Below are 23,627 nucleotides of genomic sequence, written 5' to 3' on the forward strand. Positions count from 1 at the left end.
ATACATATTTTATAAGTGACTTCTGCCGCGCCTGACGCACAAGAAAATAAATAAATAATTAATTAATTCGTCCTCGTTGGCACGTCTTGGCGACCGGCCGCTTTCGCAGCAGACAGTCCTGCAACGTCGAAGCATACAGTTGTCACACCACAAGACATTCAAGGCACTTGAAACTTTCGCATTCGAGTGGTCTATAGAGAGAGTCTAGTCCTCACGCACGTTCTCAACCTCCTCTATTTATTATTTCGTGCCTCTGCTTTTCCCCGATTATTCTTTCAGTCTTTCATTTCCTCTAACCCTTCCCCCATTGCAGCGTAGCAAACCAGAATCTTCTTCGGTCAACCTCGCGGCCTTCCCACCCTGTTTATCTCTCTCTGTCTCTCTCTCTCTTTCATTCATTCATTCATTCGTTCATGCAAGCATACATACATACATACATACATACATACATACATACATACATACATACATACATACATACATACATACATACATACATACATACATACATACATACATACATACATACATACACACACACACACACACACACACACACACACACATATACATACATACATGCATGCATACATACATACATAAATCTTAAAGGTAAACATTTTCGACAGAGATCTGTCTGGCTGCATAGGAAGTATTAGAAGCGAAAACTGCTTAAGAAGTTCCCGACGTTTCGAGATCGGCTCGGTCCCTTCTTCGAGGCGGTGGCTGAAGCGGCCGAAGAAGCTGCTTCTTCGGCCACTTCAGTCACCGTGTTACACAATTTAGCTGCTGGTGAATTGGATAGACCCATGACAATAAACAAGAGCAAATATCGCCGCAGGCTTTGAGAAATTGCGTCGCTACTAACTCAACACAGGACAGCGCCACGCACGCGATTGACTTTCGGGTAAAGGAAGAGTTGCAGGGATCATTAAGTATGCCAGCTTTGATAGTCGGCATAGGGCAAGCGTGCGATATTATACGATTCGGGCCCATACTGATGGAAAAAATGAATAAGCTGCGCGGAGTCACTAAGCTAATCTTGAGTGATCTCCGGACGAGCGAATGCATTTTCCTTATACGCCAACGCAGCGCACTTTCTACACAGGGAGCCTTTCTTGTTTCCTTGATTGTTTCTCTCTGTATACATGCACACGGATTCGGCATACTTAATGTGTTGCCACGTTCAAATTTTTTGGGATAGTTTGCAGTAATTGTATCTCAGAAGGAGGGCGACATAAACAATAACCAAGCCGTTATGACCTTTCTCGCGTACTGTGGCAACGGTTGTGAGATATGAAGCGCGACACTAAAACGCAGCTCACAGGCACGCGGTCTTTTTTTCTTTTTTTATAGCCGTGGAACTGCCAGCGTGGTTGTCAAACTGACAACGTAAATCACGCTTAGAAGTTGCCATAAAGGGCCACCCCACAGCGCCTACGTGTTTCTGGTTTCCGCGTTAACCCTTTCCATATCGCAACCTCGTGAAAAAGGACAAAAAAGAGTGGGTAAAAGATAGGGGAAAAAAAAAGAGGTGTTTTGGTGTCATAAAACGCACTCTCGCGCGTTGCTTGCCCACCCTTTCGAAGCCATTAACGAAACATCAGGCTGCCTCTTGAAACTTCGAAATCGCTGTCGCGCGCACAAAAAGAAATATTTCTCAACCTCTTCGGTCTTCTTTTCTTCATTCTTTTTTTTTGGTATTATATAAATAGATGGCGGCACCAGGGGATGATGCCGGCTATTCCTTGTCATGTAGGAAGAGTCGGAGTATGCAGCATACGTTCGCAAATGAGTAATGTGTTTAGGCAAGCGCATAATGAATCCTTGTACCTGAGAGGGAGAAATAGAGCAACAAAAAAAAAGTGATAAGGCCGGGACGTTAATTAGAAAAACATCTGGTTGCCTACGATACGTAGGGACAGCGGAAAAATGAAATATATAGATGGCAGAGAGCAGGAAGGCGCAGGAACGGAAGAGGCGTTGAAGGCGTGTACGCGCGCCGATAGGGCCACGTGCACAGTCAACACCTTTCGCGCCCCGGCCATTCCACGTACAAAACGCACAACTGCTCGAATTCGACAGTCAGTGTAACCTAAACGTGAATTTTAGGTTATTGCAGGCTAGTGTGAGTAAGTTTATTATGATTGGGGCAACATGCTTTTGCTGATTATTGCCACGCTATAGTTCCAACAGGTGGTCAAGGTGGTCAGTGGCCCTCTCAGTTGATTCTTAACTGCGACACAAGAACTGTCACATTTGTGCTGCATTATAGTTGAAGATCGGTTGCAAGACCATAATAATAAATTAATAAAGCGTTAGAAGGTTAATTTGTGGCGAAAGTTTTCAGATAACTTGATAAATATTTTTGATGGAACTAGCATTAGTACATCAAAGAATGTTTCCCTTAACATAGTAGACTTATTCGAATTAGTATCTAATGCCCTCATGTTCCCGCATGAGTGTCCCAAAGGTAGCCGACTGCTGCATTGCGCTTACAATGAGAGCTTGGAGAGCACGCAACCTCATAGTCGTCATTCTTATTAATGAGTCCTTTATGTATTTTTTTTTTCAATTTCAAGGTTCGATTCACAGCTGAGATTCACTCATCACGATATGTTTTGAGTGCAAAAAGAAGCTTATTGTCCTTGCCAACGTTCTTATTCGTTGCACTGTTCGTTCTTGCATGAGCAGAAACTTGCATTTCACGTGGGTCACAAAGCACTGCGTTAACTTGAATCTTTGTTTCGAAATTGCCTAACTGATTCAAATTGCGAAATTTCAAGACTAAAATGCACGTAATAAGGAAAAAGCAAGAGAATGCAGGCACAATCCAGCGCTCAATTCCGGCCGTTACAGGCACCACACGAGCTATTTGGCCTACAAACCTGCCAACTCCTCCCATCGATCATTACCGATGCGATTCTATTGGGAATGACGTTCGTTGTGCTTCATTATGAAGCCAGTAACGTTCATGGTCCCCCAGCAAAGTACGAGTGAAAGTTGGCCCACAAAGAGGGATTTGCTTCAACGCATCACAAAGTGTGGTCGTTAGTCACGCGTTCCGGCCTCGCATCTGGCCAACCTAGCAACAGGGGGAAATAGTCGCGGCGCAGAGCAGTCTACTTGTTCCTTCCTTGGTGATTTGATTTCGTTGTTCATTCGGTGGCTGCTTCCCTTGGAGGACAACATATTATACAATAAGCTTTCTTTGAGAGGAACGCGCTAAATTCACGAAGTCATTCTAAACAACTTTCCGTCGTTGGCTGGCCGCCTCGTCTAATATTATGTTCTACATCGATATTGACGGTCTTCTTCCAAGCCTTACAAACTGCTATAGAATACAAGCAGCTTTGTGAATACGAGCCAAGAATCCCTGAAAAAAGACAGTCTGTTTTGTTTTGTGTTTAGTTCAGTACTGCGTGAAACCGCCTACCCGTAATCCACAAACAGTGAGTAATATTTTAGGGCGTATGGCGACATCTCAAAATGTTCAACAATTGGCGAAATTGTCCAGACGACTTTGCTGATGGAGCCCTGCTCTTCTGCTACAGTCATGTCTAATAGCTTGACTGGAAAAAAAAATACACTGTACTGACAAAGCATATATGGTGGATTGACACTGGCAAAATATCTTTCCCTGAACTTCCATTTGGTTACTTCTCTGTGCTGCACCCGATTTTTGTAGAGTCACTCGCACAAAATTATATCGCTGTTCGCAGCTTTCATAATAAATTTTCGTTCGTAGCAGTATAAGGCTCGTATTCACAAACGCTGCTGCTGCAATCCACGGTCCGTATTCACAAGAAGCTCTAGCGCTAGAATGTTTAGTGGGAGAAAATTATTGCCAATCGGCGAAGGTGACTGCCCAATGGTAGAGAACTATATACATGAACGACAAGCTTTGTGAATTGTGACCATGCATATCCCTCTGGTAAACTTTCATGTTCATATTTCCCGTCTTCATTTTTTTTCCCCTCATTCATAGCCAAGCTTTATCATCTCGTCGTTGTGTTCTATACCGTGTGAATCAAGGGCTCAATTGACAAAGATTTTCATTCGTAAGTGTTCTTTTCCATTGATCGACCGCCTTCACTGATACATCCCGCATCGAGATTGGCTAGAATTTCCTCTCTCGGATAATGCTACCGTCAGTGATTTTCGCGAATAGAGGTCCAGGGCTTTGTCTAATACTGCTGGCGCCTCTGCTCTTGCGTGGCTATTTTCCTTAATTGACCGCCATCACGCTACACAGCGTACAGGTACCAGCTGGCAAACTTATCAAAGCGCGCTTCCATGCGATAAATTTTTGGGGGGGATGACCAGCCCAGATCTTATTGTACAGCGTTGTCCAGTTAAACGCCCGTGCGTGAATCATGACGATTCTGTAGAACAGATTAACATGAGGTCAGGCGGTTGCCTCCCAGCGCTGCCGCTGCTGCCAAGTTGAGGCCACGCTTGTCGATGACGACCTTTTGTAGTCCGCCACTATGGCGTCCGTCGGTGGCGCTGCTTCAGCAGAGGTGCGCAGTGTCCGCTCCCTCGCAATGACTGTTGTTCAAGATCTCGAACCACAGAGAATGCGTACACGCCGCAGCCATGGTGTCACGCAGTGTACAGAGGCCTGTAGGACAGGTTAAACAGGAGCGCGTCCCGAGCACTTAACGGGGATGCAGCGCCCATGCGCTCTTCTTCCCGCGGTGGGGTGCGCAGTGCACTACAGTCGGCTGTCGCCGCAACCACGTGACACTCGCGAACCGCGCGAAGCGTTGTTCCGGAGCAGGAAAACGAGGCAGCGGGGGAATGCCTACCCCTGAACTCGACCTCGATAAGGGCTGGCCGCCGCCGCTGCGGCGTACCGTTTTTACTCGCTCGTAACGCGACCCGGTGGCCATGGAAAGGCTGCAGCGGACGTCCTATTTTATGCAGTATGCGCTGCTGGAAACGCGCGCTCTTATGGACGTCGTCACGTGGTCGGGTTGTAACAAAACGCCGCCACCAGCCTCAGAGACCAGCCGACGTTATACAGGTGTGCTTCGCCCCTTGTTGCGTCCCGGCGCACACTTGCACTATTAGAAGGGCGCTCAGAGGGTCCTTCCTCTAGACCTGTACCAGTGTCGGAAAGGCTTTCCCGTCAATCACAATTTGCTCTCTTTATTGCTTTATATGTTCTGTCCCGGAGTGGAAATCGCGTGCCCCTTGCATTTAGGTATTGTCTAGTTTCGGTGTGACATTAGAGTGCATCAGTTTCGACGCCGCGTAATTTCTACAGTATCTATAAATGAGGGCCGGCTTGTATTTTCTGGGGTTTTCACTTAAAGCGGAAACGACATGGAACGCGTCATGGAAGCATCCCGCGCCAGACGCGCTGACGTCCGGCCCTGAAGATACGCTCCAAATGCATCCCGCATGTGGTTGCTGCTATGTACACTGTGCTGTGCGAGAGCTTGCTGTGTGTGCATTGCATTTGAAAGCTCTTGCAAGCTGGAAGTTGGCATGCGAAAGTCTGTTGCTTAGTATTGAAAAACAAAATTACACGTTCACATTTGCCATGAACCGAAGGAGGATATCGGGCACCTTAATTTAACGCCAGCGTTCTCGTTTGATTTCGCTTCCCGTCTTCTTTCACCCGCAGTGAGCAGAAAGCTTTTGAATATTTTTTTCCCTTTCTTACTTTAGCTCATCGTGATACGAGTATATTGTCCTTGGACATGAATTCACTCTCATAAGTTTATTCTTGCTTCGCGGTTGGGAACGCTCTCATGAACTCACTGAGGCTCAGACCTTTTCATTGTCCAGAGATGTTGGAGCCATGAATATAATTGGCAGGCATAAAAAACTGTCGCATACAGTATAACAGAACTCGGTGTAGTTGAGTGCCTGACCGTGCCCCTCCGCAGGAACAGTAAGCACACAGATCGACAGATTTAGCTAGAGGATCAGCCGGAGATGTCGAAAGCATGTTCTGTCTGCTACTTCGATCATTTCACTTCCATGTGGGTTAAGGAGCTATTAGTGATAATAACTGCTCGAAAAAATGCTGAATTACATGACGAAAGGAATACTGAAAGAGAAACAAATGGTTGATGACGCAATGTTGCATTAAACGCTAGGGTAAAAATAAAGTTCAGGCTCATGCACACTATCCGTACTTTGAGGCTATATAACGTTCTACGAAACATTATGTGGTGAGTAGTTTTCCTTTTCTTTTGGTGGGTGGGAGGTGTGGCAGCAAGCAAGTTGTGCGCTGCGATTCTTTTTGTCTTGCTTCTCCAATTTCTGCTATGTTTTTTTAGCTAAACATATAAACTGATTGCGCTTGCCGTTCGTAAACTGCACCCCGCGTGCCCTGTATAAGCGTGTTCGGCATTCTACAGGACAGCATCGAAAGTTTGTTCTCACATTATCGAGTAGCGGCCGCCGACGTACTCGCTCGTCCGCTTTCGCCAAATGCGAAGCGACGGGCTTTGCCTCGGCCCGCGGCGCAGAAACGTTTAGTCTGGACGCCGATATATGTCATTGCGCAGTTTATTTTCCTCGTGGTGTGCAGGTTCTTGTGCTTTCCTCTCCGTAACGACGCGTTGTACGTTCCCGCTAAGAGGTGTGAATGTGAACACACGGACAGAGAAGGGGTGGGGGAGGGGGCGGTCAGGGAGGAAATGGTTTGCGACGCAAGGAACGTGCGCCTTCCTCTTGCCAGCGCCCGATGTGATGCTCGTCGGAATATCAATTACCTGGCGTGACGGTTCGAGTCGCGAACGGACGTTTTCCCCCTGCATTTTCTTTCTTTTTTGTCCTTAATGGTATTCAGCGGCCGCTTCAGCGATCTCCGTCATATATCATGGTGTACAAACAGCGTAGTCGCGCTTCATTGCTCTGAATCTGCTTTCATCGCTGGAAACTAATGCGCTTCATTAGAAAATAATAATTTAAGAGACAATGCCACTGCCATTTGTCAGAAATCGCACGAAGAGAATCTGTTGCTTGCACGGAGCGGGCGGCCCGAAAGAGTGCGAAGGTAAGAAGTTACACCGAAACCATTTTTTTTTCCTCCACACTCCTCAGACATGGAAAAGCGAGCTTAACGCACCAACACGTATATACACACAGACGTACACATAGAACGGAGCCTCTCTTCTTTCTCGTCATCGTTTATTGTTATCATCGTAATTTCGGGTTCCGCAAGCCCAATGAATAAGAACGCAGCCGTTAAGGCACGTAGCGTTGATCATGCTGATTGCTTCGAGAAATGCTCGTGAACTGAAGCAGGTGCATTTTCCTCCACTTAACCCCCCCCCTCCTCTTTTTTTTTTTTTTTAATGCGAAAGCGCCAAATGGTTCATTGAGCGAAAAAGCTGGCGTGCGGCGACTGTAGAAGCAAAACGTCATCTACATTCCCATTGACTGCGACGCCACGTCACGAACGCGCCTCGATGGAGCAGAGCGGGCGAAACCGAAGACCTGTACTGCCGCAGTAGCGCGCCAGGTGTTGTGTGAGGGGAGAGGGCATCTCCTCAACGCCAAATCACCTTCGCTATCGCTCACGGAAGCCTGTGTTATCCGCGCGTTCCTTGTCCGCGCCATCTTTCGCCTGCGTTCTGACTGCGACTCTGTAAGGCCAAATCAAAACGCGCCAATCGTCTCAACACGCTCGCTTGCCCGCGAGGAGTTCATGACTCGAAGGACCGCTCAGCGGCGTTCAGTCGCATTCGCAACTCATAAGAAGTGCTAAGGTGTCCCCGGCCTTTTCCGTCAGTTCACCTACACTATAACAATCTAGCCGGACAGATATATGGTGTCGAGCCAGCAAGCGCGTACCAGCCCTCGCCCAGCACTTCCGTCCCTCTGCCAAGTGCATACTTTCGACGTAACGCGCGCTTTACGTGCGTGCAAGATGCTTGGTTGCACGAGCATTTGGCAAGTGTTCCAAGATTTAAAAGGCATATGCGGCTTGCTGTTGGTTGCTCGAAGAAAACATGTTCGTTGTTTTGTTTTCCTCGTGAACTTTGTTTTCTCTTGTCGTTTTCGCTGTCGTGCTTCCTCACTAGTCAATGCCATAAGGTAAGCGAGGTCTAGCCTTCACTATCTTGATCATGCACGAAAGCACGCGCAAGGCTGCCAAAGCGCCAAACACGAGAGGGGAGGGGGGCATATACGCTCCCTCTAGCGGCGCGTGCCTCTGTCCCCAAAGTAGTCGGAAACCCTTTGGCAATACGTGTAACTTTTGTTTGTTTTGGAGGCATTTTGCTTTACTTGGATCAAATATGCCACGCAAGCAGCAAATAATCCCTTCTCACCAAAGTAGAGAAGGTTATGTGCCAGTAAACAAATCCGGTATAGCAGTATAGCTCCGCACGCAGGAGGTTAGCTGTATATTTTCATAGTCGCCTACGGGGGTTCTTGTAGCGAAAAAACGTTTTTGATATGGTAACACGTCATATTTAACGTGTACTGCGATGCAATTGCAACGCACTCTTTTCCACGACTTTCTGAAGCCTGTTTAGCAAACGCTCAATCGGTTGATCAAAAAACACGTATACTTATTGGCATATTTATGCATCTGTCATGATGTGCTGGATAGATTTATTACACGTTTCATCGTTCTGAAGTATTAACGTTGACAATCATCACGGACTGCATACCGATGTGCCACAGTATGTACGAATTTCCCGAGTAAATAATAATAGTTGCTGTGATGGACCAAGCTAGACATGGTTTTGCTAACATGTTTCCAGTCGTTCACTAGTAGAACAAAGGCCTAAGTGACTTTCTTCCAATTGACTTCCGCGTACGAGGCTATGTCGACGCTGCTCCAGTTCCTGAAGTCCACCGGCGTACATGATAGACCTTCATAACACAGTGTGCTATGCCTGAACTACGCGCACACTTTACGTTCCTTCGTGCTTCTCTGTTCTGTCTTTCTATATTCTTGCCCCTTACCGCTTGATGGAAAACCAACCAGAACTACCTCTGATTGGCGTCGCTGTCTTTCTATACATCATTTCTCTCTCTCTCTCTCTCTCTCTCTCTCTCTCTCTCTCTCTCTCTCTCTCTCTCTCTCTCTCGCCTAACCTCGGTACACGACATTTTTGCGTACTGCCTCCATCGGAATGAGTCCGGGAACGGAACCAATGACCTTGGTTTCGGCAGCAGAACATCATAGCCACTGAACCATCGAGCCACCGTAGCGGGTAGGCTGATGTAACGATAGGGCCCCGTAGCGGTATGCTAAAGCTCCCTATAGAGCCGCGTGGTCCGTATGCGATCTGGTGGAAGCGTGTATGGACCTCTCTGGGTGAGCATGTACTGTAGGAGAGGGCGCACGGCTCTCGTGCACAGTCTGAGCATATGCGTTGAACCAAAATGATGTATTGTACGAGCACAGTTGCTGCTCAAGCTTTCTTGGTCTTTCTTTTTTTTTCTTTTTTGTCGAAGCAATTTCTTCATCAAATGGGAGGAACGTGCCCGATTTACTGCGTTGACGATGCATGAAACATCCTCTGCGTATTTGTGTTGTGGCTCACTTAGGCTAATACGCAAACTATCAAGCGTTCCTTAGTACACGCTTATGGAGAATGACGTCAATGAGTCACCGGGGCATCACTGCGGCTACAGCGACAGTGACTCGGAGATTGCAGCAATCGGAGAGAAAATTCGCCCTTTTCCGCCAGCACGCTACGCAGCTGCGGCACCAAAGTCTATTCTGCGTGCGTGTCACGTGTATACCATGTTGCGCCGATCGACGATTTCCAGCCACCGATCGGGGAACATAAAGGCGGGAACACAATAAATCTTCCCATCTGCTTGCGTTGCGCAGTGCAACTGCTAGGACTGCCTATTAGCATGGTTATCCCGAAGTAATAAAAGCTTGCTAATTTACGTTTCATATGAGTTAATCGCAACAGTGGGGTTTAGGTAGTGCAGGTAAGCGGGATTAGAGCCCCAGAATGGTTACACGTAAGGACGTCTGCCGTTGGTGTACACTTATTTCGGCAAAAAATGACGTTGTCGTTCTTTGTTCTTCTACTTCTACAACAACAACAGTGAGAGAGGTCTGGGAAAACAGTAAAACGCGCTGCACAAGGCATGGGCCGAGAACAAAAATAGGGCACGGGGTTAAATGAAGCGGCACGCAAGAGGCGCGTCCTCATTGCGCCGTGCCGCTAATAAGCGCATGAACCCTTTTGATAACTCGTTCGTCGACTGAATGGACACAAAGTAGCGAAATAAAGTGCCTGTAAGCAATTAGGGGAGAGAAAGACCGGGAACGATGAGGGGTTTTCGTGTTTTTTTTCCTTTTGTTTTTCTTAGCTTTAACACGGCCATAAGAAACGCAATGCAGTTCACCTTTGTATAGCGATATTATCGCGGCTGCAGTATAACCTTGGCGAAATCAGCCCACGCACGGGAGTGACCGAGAACTTGGCGGCTTCCGCGCATTTCTCTGGGCGCTAACGGGTTGTGCTCAGGACCTCGAACTGGAAGGTCGGGCGGTGATTCTTGCTCTTTATTCGGCGGCTGCCAGTTTGAACTCGTTCGCCACCGGTGAGTACGCGTGGAGGATACAAAATTGGAACGGTGATCGCCAACGGTCGTGATAGCATTTCAACGAGCTGGAAGCAGTATATCAAAGAACCAAAATAAATAAGACGCCGCAGATACAGAGACAACCCACATTACACCGGTGCTCCCCCCGCCGGAGGCCTGTGAGAAGTGGCCTAAATTCGGTTCGCCTTGATACGCGTTCGCGTACGAGAGCATCTGCGAAGACGTATTTTATTTCTGTTTACGTGCTTACCGTTCTGCGTCACTGCAGCATTCCGGTATCTTGCACAAGTGCATTTTACGGGATAATTCTTTTTAGTTTTGAACTTTATTCTGCACCCAAATAAAGAAGCCGCCGCTGGTGGTGGTGGTGGTGGTGTTGCAGCAGACAAGGTTAGCCTAGCATACATAGCCGGCAATTGTTCCACCTGAGCCTCCTGTGAGTCGAGATCAGGGGTGTGTCACCAGGTGTTAAAGAGCCCCGTGTCTCACATGAAGGCAATCAGCAGTCGTAGCGCCCTCTTCCTGATTGCCGCAGGCCCTCTGGGGAAGACGACCTCTTCGAAGGTCCTGTGCGGAATACCATTCTTTTGCAGGCTGTCGACCATCGCTTTCCTTTCTGTGTCGAACTGCGGGCATATCCAAATGAAATGTTCGATGTTGGCGATATCACCACAGTTGGCACAGAACGGGGAAGCGCATCGTCCAGTCTTGAATAACCAATCCTGGGTATACGCGGAGTTGGTTCGGAAGCGGTACGACAGCGTTGCTCCTTCCTGAGTAAGTCCATAGATCACACAGGCTAGGTCTGGAGCATGGTAGATCGCGCTAAAGTTATTGCGGATTGCATTCTAAAAGTTCTGAAAAAGAAGGCGCTGTTGTCGCTTCTCCCTTATTGTACATTTTCGGGGAACGAAATAACCCATAGCAAACAGCAATAACCCCTTAGCGGCATCAGATTTTCATTATTATTCTTATTAATGATGTGAACATATAGGAACACCTCATACACAGAGAGAGAGAGGGATAGAGGGAGAGAGAGGGATAGAGGGAGAGAGAGGGAGGGAGAGGGAGGGAGAAGAAACAGGCTAGCAGTGGTTTCACTTTGTACAGTGCGCGTCATTGATCTAACTACTGTCTTCGCTCTCTCTCGCTCTCTCTTTCACTCCCCCTCCTCTCAGGTAGGCTAGCAGCCAGGACAAAGTTTAGCTAACCTTCCTGCCTTTCCTTCCCTCTTTATCTATCTCTTTCTGGAAAGGACACAAGTGGCGCAACAAAATAATTTGTCTAAAGAATAACGTAAACTGGCTGCAGGTCCAGTTTGTTGGATGTCGCAGTGTACTGTATACAAATGACAAGTTAAAATGGTGAGGACCACGAGGAACGACGTAACATCTGTGGTAAACGTCGGCCTCCTCGGTGGACGTCTTTCTTGTTGTTCTCTACAGTTTGTTCCACGGTCTCGCGTCGCAGCGCGGTATACATGTACACATTGACGCATCGTTACAGTTCAACGCACCAAGCTCGTGTAATACACTTCGCGGAGAGCCTTTTAACAAGCCGCCAGCTCGACCTGCGTTGCATTCGAAAATCTTCCCATGGGAGACGGACTGACCTGCCAGATATGTATAACGTTCGTGCGGCTTGTTTGCACCGCCCGAGGGTCGCGCGCAATTATAGACGGCGACGAGTGTTGAACCGGTTGAAGTCATCTCCACCACCAGCGCCGCCGGAAGAACAAAAAAAAAAAAAGGAAGAGGCTCTATACGTTTCGCCTTCGGCAGTCGGAGACGCGAATGGTGATGGGTGGTCTGGTCATGAGGCACTGCCTTAGCACTGCTTCGCAAATCGGCCAGCCAGCACTGATCGCTGGGTAAAGGGCGCAGTGATCATGACAACGCTCCGTCGGTGTCAAGCACGTGCCAGCTGCCTCGCTTATATGCGTATATAGCGCCCCATCAGCCGCGTTCTGTCGCGTCAGTGCTTTGGACGTGTTGCACCAGACGCGTTGTTCTCATTTGATTGCCCGCCTACCTACTTTTAATGCGTCAGCATTGTTTGGTGGGTACCGCAGCAAAATCTGTCCGTCCCGTGACGCCTTATATCTGCAAAATAAATGCATAATTGTTCAAGTCAACATATATAATAGTGCTATATAGAGGATGGGTAGCGATTGGTAGTCATGCGCAAGCTAGGTAAGTAAGTAAGCGAAAAGCGAAGTAGCAGCCGAGCCAAAACATGCTTACGCATTAGCCGACAATTCCTAGAATTTCTGTGTGTGTGTGTGTGTGTGTATATATATATATATATATATATATATATATATATATATATATATATATATATATATATATATATATATATATATATATAGAGAGAGAGATATATATGCAGGAAAGAGACGATGAATTTTTTGCAACACCTATTTACTAAACGTGTTCGGCTGGTGGACCAGCCTTCGTTTAGTAAAAACGTTTAGTAAGTAAGTTTTCCAAAAAGTTCGTCGTCTCTTTCCCGCGTATGTTACGTTGGGTCCTGCGTGCTGAACTTTGAAGAAGCGCCCTATATATATATATATATATATATATATATATATATATATATATATATATATATATATATATATATATATATATATATATATATATATATATATATTGTGTGTGTGTGTGACGTCATAAGAATACGACGGCGCGCTCTCGGATCGCAACAACGCAACAAAACGCAACAACGTGTTGCTGTTGTCGGCGGTTGGGTTGTCCGGGTGCCACACTCGAAATTTCGGCTCGAACTGGTGCTCGGTGGCATATTTTTGTTGTTGCCATTGGCTTTTGGTGGAGACTGAAGACGGCAGTAGGGGAGGGGAGTGTGCTTAGATGAAGCGGCAAGAAAGAGAACAGGGTCGAACACTCGCATCGACCGCAGCAGGTATATTATCTACGCTATATTTTTTTTACTTTTATACATGCATTTTTGTACGGTGCTGGCAGTGTGCGTGCACCTCGGAGAGCACAGGAAACATGAAAAAAAAACTGAAAGGTGGATTTATTGTAGCTGACGCAGAGCGTGATTTCTTCTCTTCTGAGCAATCATGGGTAGCTGATTATGGACTTGAGACGAGTGTGCTTTCGTGCGCGCTGCATCTTTATGACAGCATTACGGTGTGCCGTTGCACACCTCCATCCTCACCTGACTTGAAGAACGCGACTCGTTCGATAAAGGTATTTTAGGTGATGGTCGATAAATAACGGAAGTTCAATCAAACGCTCGAGCCCGTCTGTCGGTTCGTAATCGCGAAGCAACGGCAAGAAAACGCGTGCGCTTTGTACACCTTGGGGACTTCAACTCGTTTTCTTGCAGTTAGCCACAGTGCAGATGCTACGTCGCGGTGCAGATTTTCAAGATCATTTATGCTGTATTCGTTACAAAGTGGCGGCAGCCTCATGCAGTTTAACGGACGTACACTTGAAGCAGTTACGCGATTAGTGGAAACAGAAGTGAACAAATTACATTATGCATATGCGTGATATATAATAGTTCACCTAGAAACAGCAATGAAGAAGCGAAGATGAATGCAGCGTCACAGTGACAAAAGAAGTTTTAAAAAATGATATGGCCGACATGCACTATAGGTGCAGAGCTGAAAAAAATAGAAAACGCAAGACATCTTTGATATCTGCGCAATGCTATTGATATAGCATTATCCAGCGCACGCTGACAGTGAGATGTCGTAGAGGTTGCTGCCTGACAGCATATTTTAACTGATTGAATCATGCCAATAGCTGTCGAAAATAATGCCATCATCCACCCCTCTCCTGGGGTGACATCTCATGGGGCTTCGCTGCTCATCTATTGTTATTCTTGTCGCTGTAGCAACAACTTTCGTGTGGTATCCTTCCTTCGGTTTTGTTGTGACAGTGTGCCGTGAGTGAAGAGCGCGTACATGTGGAGTTTGGAGTAATGATTCAAACGGGGTCACTATAACATTTCGAGCTATAGTATTTCTTCAGTGTTACATCAGCTCTCGGTCGTTCATAGGAAATGAGCGAAGAACTCATATCCATCGGAGATACCAGAGGCAGCTTATTCCACGTGCACAGGTTGCTTGTTTATAGCTATATGCGTAGAAGATGTTTCGCTCGATGTGGGAGAAAAACGAAGTAAAACCCAGAGAACCAAATCCGGCTATACTAGCTAGTGCATGTACACCTGCATGGTGCGCAACTAAGGCGACGGGAGAGAGAAAAAAAAAGGAAAACGGAAACACGTCGCCGTGTTTCACTTAACGCACGCCACGACGTTCGTCACATTACTCCCCTCGCCGGGTCCCCCCCATCCTTGTCAAGTTCTTCGGCGCGTGAATACACGCAAATTCATGCCGTACCTTCAGCGCGAGCTAGGCTCCCTGCCACCTTTCACGGCGCGCATGCATGCATGCACGCGTCATGCGCTTTCCAGTGGCTGCGCAGTTTACGCACGCGGAGCGAGTTTTCAACGCGGCGTGGCCGACTCTTTGTCCACAAAGATCTCACGCGATGACGCGACCCAATAAACGGCCGTCATCGAGGCACGAACGGACACGAAAGAAAGTACAACTCTCGAAAGTAAAATAGAAAAGGGTGCACCCCTCGTCACCCGTTTTGACAAGGAGGCTGACCCGCGGGCCGCGACGTCCCGGCGGAGGGGGGGACCCGTTGTACACGACGGCAATGTGCACGCCGCGGTCTTGGCGACTTCGGCCGGTCACGGCTGTCGAGCCAGTCGCGCGCGCGCCTGTAAAAACTACGGCAACGCGTGCCCGCGATGGGCGGCTGCCGTGCTGGGTCCCACAGCTGCGAGAATGGGTCACGCGTCGATCGGCACCCATACAGCGCGCGCGAGCGCGAGATCTTGCAATAGCAGCGTAGCGTGGCCATGGCGACATCGGACCGTTGACTCTCAAAACGCAAACGGGGCACGACGAAGAGGTGGTGTGAATGCGACCAAACGGTCGGCACTTTTTCAGCTTTCGTGTATGGCGCTTCCGTCGAGAGCCCCGTGGGCGCACGAAAAAGGCCACGCTCGAATCTGTGTCGAAGTTCGCGGTATAAAAGTGAGGAAATCACTTGCGAGTGGCTCAGTCATCCTCCTGAGTTGAAGTTTCGCCCGGCGGATAGCGAGTTTACTCGTACCGTGGGCCAGTATATGATATACCTTCACGCTGGTCTGGAAACCGGGTCCCGGTGGAGGAGACTTCCCGTCAAGTCAAAGAGTGGTCGGTTGTGAATAGCTTCATAGCAGATGAGACGTGCGATTATCCGCTACAGCAAGGCGCGCCCTATAGATTCTTGCGACCAAATGCTCAGGTGAGGAAAACGTTCTCCTACATTGCGTACTTATTGCAAAAATTACAGGCGCGGTGGGGGTGGGTCAGCCCGTTTTTTTATAATGCCACACGGTCGCTATGCGTCTCCCACGTATGTTGTCAGAAATGACGCCTTTCAGCATGAATGGGGGCCGCCGTCTTGAGCTCAGTCCCTCTCTTCCATTTTTTTTTTTTTGTTTTGTCGTTCTACGTGGTCGAGTTACCCGATCTCCTGTAAATCTGCCTGACGCGCTGGCATAAATACAATGCCACTGCAGCAGATCGCTGCTTCTGTAACCGGGACAGCGATGGCAATACCTTAGCTGGTGGCGCTGCTTTAAATATACATATATGTTCAGCGGCGTGTCACCTAGTGCACGAAGTAGTGCGAGTAGGCGCATGACCAGAGAGAGCGAAGCGTCATTTTGTGCAAGCATAGTCGACCCCCTAATGCTTATTGCGTGCACGTTATGTGTTTATCGCACAGGATCAATCATGATGCGAAATCCGATGCATTGCGCATGGTGACACCCAAGACAAAGCGATGCGATGCGTGCTAGTTATTTCTGAGACGAATTATAATAACCATTCTTCGTTTGGTTGAATTTTTTCAGCAGCCACGACGAAATTCGTCTCTTCTTACTAAGTTACGTGACCAGCGAATTGTATATTTTGATTAATTTGTACTATTTTAACGATGATTGTGCGTAAACGCCATGTCCTAACATTTACTGAGGTGGGTCAATTTTCCTGCAACATTTCTTTTTCGTTTCTCTGTTTTGCGCACGCATGACCAGTCACAGGTGAAGGCTTTACTTACCCGGAAAGTATTATCCATTCGAGGCTGGTTTTGCATGTGACCTCTGCATTCGTTGCTCGTAAAGCTCTGCACCTATAGCGTCTCAATGCCGCGTACAGGAAAAACGAAAGGCGAGTCTGGCGGAAAAGCGTTGGCGGCCATGTCCTAAAGGAAGTAATCGCGGTAATGCCGTTTCTATAGAACGCCGCAATCTGAGAGAGAGAGACATTTTTTAATATATGCTATGGAAGACTGCCTGGTATGCCACTCCAGGTGACGAGGGTGACGTATAATATGACGCATTCATACCTACACACTTTAGCGGCTGGGAGCCCAAAATTCACGGGAACGAGGGTGGACACTGCTCAGGTATACAGTCCAGTGTCCTCCCTTGTTCATGTGATTTTCGGGCTCGATCGTTTTCACTCGCTAAATATGCACCAATTCGCCCAATGACCCACCATGCTACGGTACAAGCACATGCATGCAACGTGCACAAACATACAAATACCGAGTGATTGAAGTATCTGGTCCAGGCCGGTGTCTCTGGGGCAAGCTGAGAGCACCTTTGTTGTGCGCAATTCACCACCGGCGCTGCTCTAAGGCGCAGCTCTAGGCAGCTGCCACGTAAATTTGTAGCAGATGTTAGAGTAGCCCTTGAGGCCCCACAGCGAGCGCAGACGCATAGAACATGAGTTAAGTCTTCGCGCACACTGTACTCACTGCACTGTGGCGAACGCGTCAATTGCAGTTGGTACAAGAAGTAGTTATGATCAATCGCATTGCAACTGTCCCTTCGATTTAACAGAGGCAAGTGGGAGAGGCGTGAAACGAATATCGACGCTGGCATGTTTTCAATCGCAATCTCGTGCACTGCTCTACATTTATCGAAAGCACCGAGGAGCGTAACTGCGACTAATGTCGAGGTTGCCCTTTGGATACCTCGTCACCACTCGCTTCCTTTTCGGGTCAGAGGCCAGGACAGGCGCCAGCGACGCAAGCGCTGATCTTCTCCCCTGTTCAGGCATTCATGCCGGCTTCCCGCGCAGATCGGCCATCGCGATGTCGGAGCCGTGCGAGAAGAATCTACGAGTAGCGCCTAGAGCGAATTCGCACCGACCGACCAGGGCATGCGCTCCTCCTCGTCGGCCGTTTTCCCCGGAAACAACCTGCTCCGAGAGGCCCCGACCCATCATGCAACCGCACAAAGCGGAGACGACCGCTGTGAGCGCGTTTTCACCGCGGCACGCGGGCGAGCCGGGAGATTAGTGCGCGACTTCGCCTCCCGGAGCACGCGCCACGCCAGCGCGGGCGACGATGGCGTCCCGTTCACGATGTCACCGCGCGCGCTCTCGACTTCGCAATTGGGGTTACTGAGCCGCGCCCTAAACTCCGAGGTGGGCATTCAAGCAGCCGGGGGACGCGGCAACGGCCGGGCCACCGCGGCCGGCAGCTGCTGGCCGCGTCGTAATCTCGGCGCGCGGGTGCCAGTTGGCAACCCACATTGATACACGATAAGGTCGGTCGTACGCACGCACGCACGCGCTCCGGGGTTCCTCAGTGCTACTCCACGGCTATAATTTGTAAATTGCGATGTGGGCCATAATGTAATTAGGTAAAAACTTAATTAGTGAATTTTATCAATTAGCCTATTTTGCATCTCATCCTTTTCTTTTTTGTAAATATTGTCCACCGCTTCGAGTAGATCAGCTCAATCGGCCACAGGCAACTCTTAAAGATTTTTGAAAGTGTTCGCTGGAACACCTCGTATATATGCTAGCCCCTGACCGGCAATTTGTTCACTTTGCAAGGAGGGGAACTCGGTTTCGAAATCAGTAACTGGGGAAACATAGCGTCCGCATAAACAGACCTACTTTGCAACTCCTCATTATTTAGTCGCGAGCGACAGCTGATGTCCCCTCAGAAGCCACCCTTTGCGCACGGGCTCATTCTATGCTGATGTGAGTCATCACTGCACGCGAACGAAGCAACAAGTTGGTACAAATAATCAAACAGCCGCGCAAGAAAAGACAGCCAGCGAAACAAATGGACGTACACGTGGATGTGCTTTTATAACTTATAAAGAAGACAGTTGGGCTAGTTGGTGCTTATTACAGACTCCAGACATCATTAACTAGCGGGGAAAAAAAAGGACAACGGACGACAGCTGTCTTGCGTGCTTCTTGCGTTCGTCCGTTCTCTTTTTCGCGCTAGTTAATGATGCGGTATTGATGCCTTCAGGTAGCACGAGTGGGTTCATTGACCAGTTGCCTTCACTCAAAAAGATCATGTACTCGTTACGCCTGCGGCAGAAAAGGATATTCCACAATCGTCGTCAAGGTTTACGAGTAGTGGCGCTGGCTAACATTCCCAAGGTTAGTTCTAGTAACACATAAATACCCTAGAAAGTGGATGGGAAGACGGCGCGGGCGGTGGCTCAATTGGTAGAGCACCGCACGCGTAATGCGAAGACGTGGGATCGTTGCCCACATGTGGCAAGTTGTTTTTTTCATCCACTTTCATTTCATTAATTTATAATTTCTTTATTTTCAATGAGTATGTACAAGTAATTGCCGCTGAGTTGTCCTTGGTGTCATTGTTTGTTGGCCTCTTATGATGCGTAAACGTTGTAATATATGTACGGATTTTAAAGATTTCCCTTCACTATCGATGAAAGCGATGTTTTTCGTGCCACTGCTACGAAGAATGGGTGAGTGACGTGACTCGAGCTAGCGATTTCATCGATTTCGCATACGATGACATCCAGAATAATTTAGACATACATTTGCACCACTCTTATGTCTAGCAGTATATGTCGACAAAGGAATATGCGAACTCAGAGAATGCGGATTGTCTGTTGTAACAAAAAAAACTGTTTTTGGGCAAATTGGGCGTGCTGTAACTACTATCTTTATAGTTGTACGCGAGCGCTTGGGCTGGAGAGGAATCAAGTTTCTTCCGAAAATGCTGGGCTCTCTGAAAGACATCTTTGTTGGGTAGAAGGAAGGAGCGGGGATGGTAGGGCGGGAGTTGCGAGAAAGAATGCCAGAAACGCCGTTAACAATCCTGCAGTGGTGAACGGCCGTGAATCGGACGCCGAGTGGATTCCTCGTAGTGAGCTTGAGCTCCCCTCCTTTTGAACAGAATTAAGTGCGGTCATGAGTTCAGGCGGAACGAGGAACCAGGTCAGGCGCTGGCGTGCGCTTGGCATGCTGCCGCCTGCCAGAGCGCCGCACTCTCGTACCGCACTCGTCTTTGTGCGCTAAAGGGCGTGTCCAGCTATTGAGTGCACTGCGGCGAGTTCACGGCGTGGAAGGCGCGCGCACCACACGTGAACGTCTCCTAGAGGCCACTCTCACCAAAGAAAGAAGGAATGTGTCGCCAGGTGGCGCAAGCTCCTCGTGACTCGTAGAGTTACTGTATATGCTACCGTATGTGCTACCTGCGGTAGCACATACAGTAACTCTAGTGACTCGGTTAAAACCGATCGGAGTCGGACGATGCTGTGCGCATGGACATACCAGTTGAGAGAAATCGTCGCGGCCTGAGAGCAGGGTAATTTTTTATTCACTCTTTTTGCATTGCGTGAAAGGTACTCTGTATCTCCCAACGCTTCTCTTGGAAACGGTTAAAATTGCTTCGAGGACCATTAAATGAACACTGGATCTCATAACCAGGCCACGAAGGTAGCATGCCAGCTCGGTGCGAGTTCTCGCTCACACCTGCAAAGGCAACAGGCTGTAAGACTTGGTTAGTAGCGCTTGGAATGAATATAAAACTGTCGAGAAGTGCCCATAAATAACTAAAAAACGAACAGAGGAAGAAAAAGAGACGCAGAAGCGCGGGCTCGTGGCGTGCCCTCGACCAGGTGTTCGCTCGCCGGGTCGCGACTTTCGCTAGCAGCGGAATGAGCCGCGACACCCACTACCGCTTGTTTCGCCGGCACGACTGTGCCGGCGGAAGCCACGCGCTCAGGAAACCACGCACGCAACGCGCTTACGTCTCGACAACGGTGCACTCGCGGACGACGAGCAAGAATTAGCCAGTGAAGCAGCGCCTCGTGCTCGTCGTTCTTTAATTTTTTTTTTATCTATTCCTTCGATGAGGCACATGAGAAACAAAAAAGAAGACGAAGCAAAAAAGCAGAGCGCGTGTCTGCGAGGAACCACCGCAGGGCACGGTCCGCATGAGCGACTCCAATTATTTTGCCCGGCGGAGGCCCCGCATGGGAAGCAGTCCGGCGCGCCAAGGGCGATCGCCGAATTTTCGCTCGCTGTGCGCTCGCCGCGGAGGTCTTGGCCACGCGCAGTGACATCGCTGGTGCTCCGAGAATCCGCCCCCTCTATTCTGCAACCTCTCCCCCCCACCCCCCGTCCCCTCCTCCCACCTCCTACGCACACCTTCAGCCACCCCCAGCAACCTTTTCCGCTAACGCCGCGGTTGCCAGGTTGCCGTTGTTGCACTGTCTTAAGAGGCTCCAACCCAGTCCTCCCGGTACTATTGTGCGTGCGCATCTGTCTGTGAGTAGTGCTGCCCCCCCCCCCCCTCCTCGATTCGTGTCGGTCGCGTAGAGCGAGACTCTGTATGGACACGAGCGGCAGCAGCGCCGGCCTCTGACTGCGCGGTCGTGTGCGTACGGGATTCACTGCGGTTTCTCGGGGATACAGGCTGCCCACGTGCCCAAAAATGTGAGATACCTCGAATTTTTGAAGTGTTGATTCCCTAGAGTTTGCTCTGACATTTGTTGGGAGCGTCGTTATATAAGCGTTGTGCCAAGTGAAACGGCGCCGAGTGACTCGTGTCGGTTGCCTGCGATTTTAAAGACGGCCAATTTGTGGGTTGCGGCGTAACGCAGGAGGCAAGTTACGGGTTTGATAACATATACGTGCGGGTGTATACATTTTCCCTAATGCAAAAGGAATTTTTCTTTTATAGTTTTTTTTCGCTGGTGAAACGTGACAGCTCGTGTCAACGTGGCAGCTTGCACGAACCCCATCGATACGTGGGCGGCAGTATGTTAGCCTGATTTTTCCTTCTGTGTGGCTGTGTGGTATGTCGCAACAATTGGTGTTATCCATTGTCTGGATTTTAGACCAAACGATCCGTACTATAGGCGGAGCGCATTGACAAACGTAACTGCAGCGCCGCTTTTGACGTACGAGGCCGCCTCGAGTATTTCTTCCTAAGGCGTTCGCATTACATATTGGGAAGCATTTACATGTCGCAATTAAGGGTAAATGCGGGTTCAGTTCCTATAGTGTCTGCAATTTGGGGTTAACCTACCTCCCCTCCCCCCTCCCCACATCCTTTTTTTTGAGTGCGACTACTATCGCTGCGATGTGCTCTTATCTGTCGTGCTTTCTCGGCGTTGTTCACCATGGATATTTTCCATCAATCTTCCTGCCAGCCAGATATATATGCAGGCGACTCTGAGATTACCCACAATACAATGTCAGAGGATATGAGTGTATGCAACGTCCATCGGAAGGCATCGGCGAAACACCCAAAGCGCTCTTTTTTCTCTCTTTTTACTGCTCAGAGTGCTCGCTGTAACGCAACTGGAGCATAGCGCGCGTGATAACATGAGCGGCAAATCTCGTGTGAGGGGGGCAGTAACACGAGGGGTGTGTGTGAAGAAGTTGCAGGATGTCCTCGGGCCCATAGTGTTGTTCCATAAGAAAGTTACTTGAGGTAACTCTGGCCTGGCGATTCATAAATTTGTCTGATATTCGGGCTTGTGGATTCCTATTTTCCTATGGCATTATTTATTACGCTTTGTAACCTTTGTGCAGCTAAATTACGAAGCAATTGATCCTAATTTTCTAAACGCAGGTGGAAATACGACTGCGCCCATGCGTAATTATTGCTAATTGTTATATATATAAGTATATATATTGTTCTAAATAATCGATTTGCAATGTAGCAAAGCCGTTTGATCAAATCCATGTAGGCAAATCCATGTAGTGGCCATCATGTTCTGGCAGAACCACCAAGATTGCAGCTCCCAAAGACATTAGAGCCACATTTCCCTCTAGTAAATTTGGTAAGCAAAACTTGGTGTCGAAGCCCACGCTAGTGATTGTGAACACGGCTGATTTTGAACGTGACCGCTGACTTCGGGGCTGTGGAAAACTTTGACACGCAGACACAGTTACGCGCCAGATTTGACCACGAAGTGAAGATTGACGCCCGCTCTTTCTAGGTAGCCTGCTAACGTTTCTGCTTCTCTCTTTTCTTTTTTTCTTTTTCATGTTCGGTGCGCAGAGGTTCGCCATGAGCACCGACATGAAGATGGAGAAGCCGGCCGCTACCACACCGGCCGACATGCTGCCGATCAATGGCAAGACGGGTCTGCGCAAGCGCGACCTGGATCTCATCGACGCCATGGACCTCATCAAGCAGACCGAGTACGTGTCGCTCAGCAAGACGGATCTGCTGGACCACGAAGTGAGCAGCGAACCCTTTCTTTCGTTTCTTAGTTTTTTTCAGACTTACCCAAATGCCCTAGTACACACACAAAAAAAATTACATCCTTAAGGGCGCTGGCGCTCCATGTCTAACGCCCTTACTCTTAAGGGTATAAAAACAACACGTAATTGTACACAACAGTGGGCTCAAACTACACCTGCAATGAGAGAAGCTGTAGTTTAACGCTGTTTAACAGTTCTTAACACTTGGGGCACACCGAATTGTTTGAAATCTGACAGCGGTGCCTATTGAGCTCATTTCATGCAGTTTTGTAGCGTAGGTCGCAGCTATGATCATGTTTACTTGCCAGAAGTCGCCAAGAGTGAGAACTTCCATTTTTGTCCAACAATTATAACTAAACCTGAAGGAGGAGGAGACAAAGGAGAGGAAAGACAGGGAGGTTAGCCAGTGTAAGTACCGGCTGGCTACCCTGTGCTGGGGAAAGGGGTAAAGGGAATAAAAGGAGAAAGA

General features: G+C 48.5%; 1 protein-coding gene across 6 annotated transcripts in view; it reads left to right on the forward strand.

Annotated features, from left to right (window-relative positions):
- The window catches only part of LOC135901050 (acyl-CoA Delta-9 desaturase-like), a 204,038-nt gene that overhangs the window by 118,010 nt on the left and 62,401 nt on the right, over positions 1–23,627 (forward strand). For all 6 annotated transcript variants that reach the window (XM_065430693.1, XM_065430692.1, XM_065430689.2 and 3 more), the window contains one exon: positions 22,953–23,135. In XM_065430693.1, the coding sequence (XP_065286765.1) occupies positions 22,962–23,135 (174 nt within the window). In that variant the 5' untranslated portion in view covers positions 22,953–22,961. The remainder of the gene's footprint in view (positions 1–22,952; positions 23,136–23,627) is intronic.

This window comes from Dermacentor albipictus, chromosome 1 (assembly GCF_038994185.2).
Source record: "Dermacentor albipictus isolate Rhodes 1998 colony chromosome 1, USDA_Dalb.pri_finalv2, whole genome shotgun sequence".
Lineage (NCBI taxonomy): Eukaryota > Metazoa > Arthropoda > Arachnida > Ixodida > Ixodidae > Dermacentor > Dermacentor albipictus.